General features: G+C 55.3%; 4 protein-coding genes across 4 annotated transcripts in view; 3 read left to right on the top strand and 1 right to left on the bottom strand.

The window, feature by feature from the left end:
- GUITHDRAFT_162222 (hypothetical protein) overlaps positions 1-427 on the top strand; it is a gene marked incomplete at its 3' end in the record, with an annotated part of 6,013 nt that extends 5,586 nt beyond the window's left edge. The window contains exon 12 of the mRNA XM_005835955.1: positions 314-427. Within this exon, the coding sequence (XP_005836012.1) occupies positions 314-427 (114 nt within the window). The remainder of the gene's footprint in view (positions 1-313) is intronic.
- Positions 428-1,172: 745 nt separating this feature from the next.
- On the bottom strand, positions 1,173-3,564 carry GUITHDRAFT_136216 (hypothetical protein; the record flags this gene model as incomplete). Its single annotated transcript, XM_005835954.1, has 5 exons — positions 1,173-1,331; positions 1,666-1,815; positions 1,950-2,042; positions 2,174-2,240; positions 2,354-3,564. 5 exons carry the CDS (start codon positions 3,562-3,564, stop codon positions 1,173-1,175), a joined length of 1,680 nt encoding a protein of 559 aa, XP_005836011.1.
- Positions 3,565-4,647: 1,083 nt separating this feature from the next.
- Positions 4,648-5,520, top strand: GUITHDRAFT_175418 (hypothetical protein; the record flags this gene model as incomplete). Its single annotated transcript, XM_005836148.1, has 6 exons — positions 4,648-4,866; positions 4,919-5,013; positions 5,060-5,120; positions 5,176-5,238; positions 5,293-5,359; positions 5,414-5,520. The coding sequence occupies 6 exons, from the start codon at positions 4,648-4,650 to the stop codon at positions 5,518-5,520; spliced, it is 612 nt and encodes a 203-aa protein (XP_005836205.1).
- A 1,026-nt stretch (positions 5,521-6,546) lies between these two features.
- GUITHDRAFT_105111 (hypothetical protein) overlaps positions 6,547-8,467 on the top strand; it is a gene marked incomplete at both ends in the record, with an annotated part of 2,402 nt that continues 481 nt past the window's right edge. The window contains 8 exons of the mRNA XM_005835953.1: positions 6,547-7,190; positions 7,257-7,313; positions 7,360-7,465; positions 7,705-7,797; positions 7,850-7,930; positions 7,976-8,046; positions 8,197-8,326; positions 8,377-8,450. Coding sequence (XP_005836010.1) covers positions 6,547-7,190; positions 7,257-7,313; positions 7,360-7,465; positions 7,705-7,797; positions 7,850-7,930; positions 7,976-8,046; positions 8,197-8,326; positions 8,377-8,450 — 1,256 coding nt within the window. The remainder of the gene's footprint in view (positions 7,191-7,256; positions 7,314-7,359; positions 7,466-7,704; positions 7,798-7,849; positions 7,931-7,975; positions 8,047-8,196; positions 8,327-8,376; positions 8,451-8,467) is intronic.

Here is an 8,467-nt window from a genome sequence, read left to right as displayed (position 1 = left end):
TCGGGACGGGTTCCACGACCGACGCCCTCCCACCCACCACCTCCCCCCCCCCCCTCCTCCCGCCTCCCTCCTCCCTCCTCCCTCCCTACTTCCTCCTTCCTCCCTCCCTCCTCGCTCTCCTCAACCCTTCCCCAATGTCTCCTACCATGACCCTCCTTCCTACCAACCCTGCCTCCATCTGCACTTGACTTCTCTCCCATTGTCATCCCCCCTTTCTCCACTTTCTTCCCCAGCCTCTCACTCATAACTTCTCCAACTCTCGTTCGTCTCCCCCTTCCTCCTCCTCCCAACCTTCCTGTCGACGACGCCCAAGTTGAGCCGATGCTCGATGTACATGTGGTTGCTGAAAAGGTGGCGCTTGATGGGAGCAGAGATGTACCTGCCTCGCCGTCAGCTCCTCACTCTCCATCCTCCAAGGAGCAGGTAGACCACAATGCGCCCAAGGAAGGGAAGAAAGAAGGGAAGATAGTACATGCGTCCTACCTCACTCCTCTCTTCTTCGCCTCCTCCACCACCACAGGGTCGTCAGTTGCCAAGTAGATCGCGTCCATCCGGTAGCGTGAAAGGACTTCCTCCGCCACCTCCTCAAATGTTACAAGGGAGCCGATCCATCCGTCTTTCCCTCCTCTCTCCCTCCCTTGCCTAACCCTCTCCACGTCCCTTCTTTTCTTCTCCTGTCTTGTTCCCGCTCCCGCCTCTCCCCACCTTTCCTCGCCTCTCCTCACCTCTTCCCGACCTCTGCTCTCCTCGCCTCTCCTCGCCTCTCCTCTACCCGCTTCTTGACCTTCCTCTGCTCCTCTTCCTCATCCTCAACTCACTTCCACTCCTGGCACGCCTCCTCTTCGCATCCCTTGCCATCCTCCTCCTCACCTCCAGGTACTTCCCAGCAGGCAGGCAACGACGGCGAGCGATGTCAGCACAAGAGTCTCCATGCCGGACGTGAAGCCCCACGACTCGACCAGACCAGCTGAGAGAATTCTGACAAGACGCTCTCATCAGCAGCAGCCCCACCACCACCACCTGCTGCTGCTGCTGCTTATCTTCCACTCCCACCTCTCCCTCCTCCTCCTCCTCCTCTCTCACTCAAACCCTTGGTACTCCTCCTCCTACTCCTCCTCAGTCCTCCTCCTCCTCCTCCTCCTCCTCCTCAGTCTTCCTCCTCCTCCTCCTCCTCAGTCCTCCTCCTCCTCCTCCTCCTCCTCCTCCTCCTTCACCTTGATCCGTCGCACCTTCTCTTTCAAGTCAACTGAGGGCCTCATGATCAGATGCGTCATCTGCGAGCTCCACCACAGCTGCCCCTGGTCGATCCCTTCAGAGGGGACGACAAGCACCTGAAAGGAAGGGAGGAGTCAGGAGGAGGGAGCAAGAGGAGGCGGAGATGAAGAGAATGGCAGGGGCGGAAGATGGGACTATGGGAGTACATAGCAGCAGTCGACGAGAGAGGTGAAGGGGTGATGAGAGGAGGAGGAGAGAGGAGGGGGAAAAGGGAAGAGGAGGGGTGAGAGGAGAGGAGGGGACTAGAAGAGAAAGAAGAGAGGAGGAGGAGGAGGAGGAGGAGGAGGAGGAGGAGGAGGAGGAGGAGCGAAGTGGAAAAGGAGCAGAAACGAGAGGACAGGGGAGCCGCCAGGGGCTGCTGGGAGAACATGCACGTCGTTGCTCCTTTACCTGTGGCATATAGAAATCTTTCTCACTGATCTCCTCCCAGCGCCAACTGCTCACGCTACAGTTGCTGCTGGGCAGGAGGTAGCACCAGAGCCCGCGATCGCTGCATCCTTCGAAGTTGAAAGCTCGCCACTTCCCTCCGATCAGCAGCGTCTGAATCCCGACGAGTGAACGAGTGGGAGCGAGAGATGGAAAGTGGCGCGAAGAGGAAGAACAAGAGTAGAGCGACATGCATGTTGAAGGAGGGGGGAGAGAGGAGGAGTGAAGTTCATTGAAATCTTGCTCACCTTCTGCTCTGCAAGAGACAAGAGGAGAGAGAGGGAGAGCCAACGGAAAGTGACGCCCAGCCCTTGGGTCTTGTTGAACCTCCGCTGAATAGACTTGAACATAGTCATCGTTTGCCCCATGAACGAACAGGTACATCTTGTATCAAGACATAAAAGTTCCTCAATCGGCAGAGCTTACATGTCATTCATTGCATCTTCGACAGAGCAGCAACGAGTCTTCTCACCTTGCTATCATCACATACAGCTGGATTTTGCAGAGCATTATAAGTTCGCGACAGGCCCTCCATCCCCCTGAAATGCATCAGTCAGGTGTAATTTCCTCCCCGCGCTCTTCCTCCCTCCGCTTCCCCCTCCTCCCTTCTCCCTTTCAGATCTCGTCCTGCTGTCCTGCCTTCCACTCTCACCTCGACAGAGCAATACTTTGATGGCAGTGGGACACGTCCTGCGTCGGATAGGAGGAGGGCAAATATTGCAGAGCAGACAGCAAGTGGGTATCACATTTCGGACCAGCATAGTCTTGATAGCAGTAGCAGAAACTGTCCAAACACCACCCATGTCCGCTGCAAGCATCCTGCTCCTTGTCCCGACAATGTCTGTCCTGCGGTGAAATCTGCGGGCAATGAGATTGGACGGCATCAACCAGTCGATCGAGGAAGGTAGAATGATTCCCCCCCTGAAACCATTCCTCTCCCGTCCTGTCTGTCGCCTGAGGGGTACACTCTGGTTCCCCAGCGATGCAGGCGAGAGGGGAGCGCGATGAGTGGGAGATCATGACAAGGACTTCTTCTCGAGCATCTGTCGGACGGAGCACAGCATCATAGATCACCATCTCGATCTTGTAAGTTCCCGATGCCTCCATGTGCCTCCCGAGAAAGATTTTCCGTGAATTCGGCGACCATTCCATGACCGTCTTCTCCTCCACCACCTCTTCTCCCTCGAGCCTCCTGATCGTGATGTTCAGGTAGAACGCGAGCTGCTTCGATGCTCCTGCTGTGGTTCCTGATGCTGCTATGGAAGCGTCACGGTCCTGCACGTAGACCTGCAGGAAAGGCTCCATGTCGTTGCCGAAAGTGTACCGTTGGGGAGGGAACATGACCTCCAGAGCAGGGTTGACGTGGGGAGAGAGCTTGGCGAACATGGTGCTGGCCGCAAGGTGAAGGGGATGTCCGAAGTGGGCAGTCAGGTTGTACATGCCATCGGCAAGGTGCAGGAGGGGAACGTCAATGCCGGACTCGGAGACGCCAGGGATCTCGAGGCGGAAAGAGGGCTGCTCGGAGGAGGTGTAGCTCCCCCTATGGATAAAGTGCTCGCCCGTGTCGATCCTCACTTTGACCGGCTGCTGCTCTGCTGCCTCACAACCTGACGCCATCAGCACAAGGTTGACCATTTCGCACTCGAAGACGAGGATGTCTATCCCCTGGCTCCAGTGACCCTTCACTCCTCCCTCTAGCACCCACGTCCTTTCCTGGCAGTCGTGGTGAGGCTCTGCTGATATCAAGACGGAGCATCCATGGCAGAACGCGAAGGAGAGAGCGTGGAGGACCAGAACTAGAAGCCAGGTAGCTCGCTGTAACAACCTGCCTTGACGCACTGGTGCGGTCTGACTGACGCTCATGGCGTCGAGTAAGAGATCAACTCGATCGTTGTAGCTGATGATCTCTGCAAGTGTTCAGGCGCATGTCTGCAAGTTCAATGTCTTGAGTTTGAAGATCGATTGCTATCGTTCTGTCATCGATGAGCAGCATGAACGGGGGTTGCAGCCCTCCATCAGTGCCATGTAAGGAGTCTGCAAGAAGAAATGTGGACTGGAGAAGGAGGAAGAGAAGGTGCGAACGATGGAGGGATAAAGGAGAGGAGAGAGAAAGAGAAGGAAGAATTTCACGTCAGGTATACAAATGGACGGGGTGAGTGAATCGACCAAACGAGGAAGGGAGAAAAGTGAGGAAGCGAAGAGCAGGAGAGGACAGCAGAGGAGATCAGGAGGCGAGGATGCTATGACCGGATGAGGAACGGGAGGATAGGGCGAGGAGGAGGGGAGGAGTGAGGGGAGGGGAACTGCAGAGACAGCATGTGTGATGGCATGGAAATCCTGGCAAGCCGCATTCCTCGACTACCCCTATTTCCCTCAGTACCCCTACTTCAATCTACCCCTCTTTATGAAACCCTACCCCTCTTTTTCATGGATATCTATGGGTATACACAGTCTTTCAGATTACTACCCTACCCATCAAAAGTACCCCTACCCTACAAGAGATGCACCTTGCGGGATCTCTAGCTAAAGAATTGAGCCTGCAAAAATTTTGTCCCCTGCCCCCCTCCCTCCACTCGCGCCCTCTCCCTCTCCCTCTCTTCCTCTCCTCCTCTCCTTCTCTCCTCCTCTCCTTACTCATCATCCTCCCTGTTGAGCTCCTTGATTCTTCCTCCGCCTCGCTTCATCTTCTCTTCATATTGCGGTTTCCGTGCTCGAGTCCAGACTCGAACATTTTCCTTCCCCTGCAACTCCAACTATCCTGCACTGCGATCCTCCTGGCTTTCTTTCGGCAGCTGCTCTCTCTCTCTCTCCTGTCCTCACAATTCAAATCAGATTCCAGTCACTCCGATTCCTTTCCATCCTCCACGAGCGGAGTGCCGGTAAGGCTGGCAGCAAACCGCTCTGAAATCTTGAGTGTCGATTCATTCAATCATCTGGACTTGAGGCATGGGCGGAGTCTTCACTCGACTGCTGCAGACAGTGTCGTGGAAGCAGAAGATAGGCGTCTTGATGACGGGAGACGCTGAGTCAGGAAAGACGACCATACTGTACCATTGGGTCTCTGGAACCTGCGTCACAACGTCGCACACTGTTGGATCGAATATGGAGACGCTTGAACGTGGCGACATCACTTTCACTTTCTTCGACGTTGGAGGAGAACAGAGGGTAATCCTCTCTTTCACCTCACATGCTTGATCTCCTCTCATCTGGTTGCCAGAGCCGGCCAGTGTTCCAGAAAACCCTTTGCACGAACCTGGTAAAATATAAGAAGAAAGGCATTGTTTTCGTGATTGATAGCTGCGACCGCCAATGGTTTTTCTACAGCCCTTGACGGTTGTGTCACTTGACGTCCTCTCAGGATCAAGGAAGCCAAGGATCTGCTGAAGGACTTGTTGGAGTCGGACGTACTACAAAATGTGGTATGTATTCACCAACAAGGTCAGTGTTGACCGCAAGTGCTGACGTCATCTCAAGCCTCTGCTGGTATACGCCAACAAGCAAGATCGTTCCGACGCCATGTCGGTGGAGGACATCACTGTGAGTCCTCCCTCTTGATCGCTTGGCGGCATGCATGAGGAAGGAGTCGTGCAGGAAGCGTTCGAGCTCGATTCGATCAAAGGGAGGCCGCTCTTGGTGCAGGGCTGCTGCGCCCTGACAGGCAAGTCAAGACAGAGGACGTCGGCAAATCTCTCTGTGATGTTTGAACTGCCAGGGAGCGGTATCGAAGGAGGGCTCGCCTGGCTGGCAGATCCAAACTCATCGCAAGACTTCAAGGGGCTCGATCCGAAAGACGCAGACCAGGGGGAGCAGATGTGCTGAAAGATCTTCATTGATGCAGCTACGAGGCAACACCAGCAAGATTTGAACATTGCAAGGCAAGTGTGGATACTAGAACGAAGAGCAGTGATACTGTAAATAGTCTGCTATGGGGCCCTTGTCACTTATCAGCCTCTGTCTGATCTCTCTGCCTACTAACAGTGGTTTACTGATCTCTCCACCGTTGATGATCTCTACTGGTAATGTACTGATCCCTCTACCTTCTCAGTACGGTACTAGTAGTGCAATGATCTCAGTCTACATAGACTAGTAATCGGACGGTACTCGGTGTACTGACCGAGTGCACTGATCTGTAGTACACACTAGAAGTGTACGGTACTGACTCTCTCTACCCACCGATCTGTTGTGACTTCCTTTGTCACCATGGATCGAAATCAACTGAGCTTGTTCGAAGTGGAATGTTCCTTCAGCTCTGTGACCGTGTCTGCCTGTCACACGTCAACTGGACTTTGGTCGGATCCAAGTGGTAGTCAGCTGTAGACTAGTGACCTTCAGGTAGCACCCGGGTGTAGCAACTCTCTAGGTAATCTCGCGAGGCTCAACTGGCCGAGCCAAGTAGTTCAGTGAGCGTCTGCTGCTGCTGTGCAAGCGCGCATCAGACAGTGTACAGATTGTCTCGCTACCTACAAGTTCTTCAGTGCCATATCCTTGGCCGGGCCGCCGCTGAGAGCCTCAGGCTCCGATCGGAGGCTCGGAGCAACCGTGACTCTGAGTCGGGCCGCCGGGCCCGGCGGTCCGCCAGGACCTGTAAAAGTTAAAAGAAAGAGAGGTCGCATATAAAGGGAGTAGTAGTTTATGGTGGTGGGGCGAGCGCTTGTGCTGTGGACATGCGCGACGCTGATGCAGGCGGAGGGGGAGCGAAGGAGCGTCGGATTCCTCCTCCCTCCTCCCTCCTCTCAGTACGTCCCTGTCCTTCCCCGCATGGTCACTCGGTTTCCTCATGCCGGCTCTCCTCTCCCTTCATCCATGGCTCGGACGATGCGAGTGAGGAACATTTGTTCCATCCCCATGACGATGAGAGATGGGGTTGGAAGTGACAGGCAGGGCCAGGGAAGTCTAGGAGAGGAGGACCTGTGTGGCATCGGGTTGGGATTCTTTCCGGATGATTCTGGTCGTTTCATGGTAACAGCAGTCAGTCCGTACACTCAAGCTCGGCAGTGCGGGGTGCGAGCTGGGGATCAGATCGTGAAGATAGACGGAGAGGCGATCGATGAGGAGGACCCTCTCAAAGTCTTCAGGAGGGTTTTCGACCGCAAGGGGTCTGAGGTGACGCTCCTCTTTCGTTCCTCCTCCGACCTTGAGCGCATGGTCACCCTGAAGAGGCAGCTGAACAGCCTCACTACCCAGAGCTTGCAGGACGCGTACTCCGGGCTCCCCGGCGTCTTGATGGACTGTGGGGACTGGGAGAAGGCGATGGAGTATCTACGAGAGGACATGCGGGTAGCCATGGCGAACGAGGACATGAAGGCAGCCGCGGTGTTCTCCTGTCAGATGGGCATGGTGCGGAGGCAGCTCGGCAAGATGGAGGAGGCGTCTCAGAACTTTCAGGATGCGATGAACATGGCAAGGACAGCAGGGGATCAGAGGACAGAGGTAGTGGCGTTCGAGCGCATGATCGCTACTCTGATCGAGTCCAGTGGGGGTGCTGGGAGGTAAGAAGGAGGGGATGGTACGATGGCAGGGTCCTGACTGCTGCTGTCTTGGTCCTACGGATGTAGTCTGGATGATGGAGATGGTGAGATAGAAGGGGAAAGGATGAAGATGATGTCTGCGAGGTGATGGGAGGCTGTGTGTGTTGTGGAGTTGTGAGACTTGGAGCAGCGAAGGGCAGGAGGAGGTGAAGAGGAAGAGCGAGGGCTTTTGCCGGCTGTACTCCAGGGTCGGTGCATCGATGATGCAGCTGCAGGGACACTTGAACATGAAAGGGGTAAGAGATGATGATGATGATGATGATGATGATGATGATGATGATGATGATGATGATGATGATGATGATGATGATGATGATGATGATGATGATGATGATGATGATGATGATGATGATGATGATGATGATGGAGATGAGGATGAGGATGAGGATGAGGATGATGATGATGATGATGATGATGATGATGATGATGATGATGATCTACAAACTATCTGCCACACACTCAAATGTTCTTCTAGATGTCGAGCAGGCTATCAAGTGCAGGGAATCGAACTGTTCTCTCCGTGATGGTGGGAGACTCGGGGGGGCTGGACCTGAGTGAAGCATCAAAGGTGCGAGACAGCGAGGAGGGGCTTCGCGCAGGCTGGTAACGGTTGCGCTCAGGTCAGAGAGTTCGTAGACTGGCTGAAAGAGCTCGACGAGGTCGACTTTGCCGAGATCCCACGGCGCTTGCAGTCTGTCTCGGTAGCAGGGATCTGCCGTTGCCTACTGCTCTGATCCAGCTCGCAGAGTCGGGCGATGCAGCAGCTCACTGAGGAGGCGGGAGTCTCCTTGGTCTGTGTCGGCTCGTCGAACAGGAGGTCGGGGAGGCAGGGGCCCGAGGGGAGACGAAAGGAGAGAGGAAGGAGGGGAGCGGAACGAGCAGACAAAGGGGATGGTGAAGGACAGGGAGAGGCAGGAGGCAGGAGCAAGGAGGCAGAAGGAGGAGGGAGATGACGGAAGCATGGCAGGTCGTTCTTCATCGGGCTCAGGAGGCAAGAGGAGAATTTTCACCGCAGCGTCCTGGTGGCACGAGGGCGGCTGCGCAGGAGGACCGCGATGAGGAGCGGAGCCAAGGGGTTCATGAGGAGGAGCGAGCAGGTGGGTCAGGCATGCCTGCTGCTCGTGCCTGCCGCTCACTCGGGCTGAAGGTTGAGGCTGCGTCTGAGGAGGAGGAGGCGATTACCAACGTGATTGAGACGCTCAAGGGAGGACAAGGAAGCAGGTGATTGAGACGCTCAA

The sequence above is a fragment of the Guillardia theta genome, assembly GCF_000315625.1.
Source record: "Guillardia theta CCMP2712 unplaced genomic scaffold GUITHscaffold_19, whole genome shotgun sequence".
NCBI classification, from domain to species: domain Eukaryota; class Cryptophyceae; order Pyrenomonadales; family Geminigeraceae; genus Guillardia; species Guillardia theta.
Note: the sequence above shows the minus strand (reverse complement) of the source record. Positions and strands in the feature narration are given on the sequence as shown.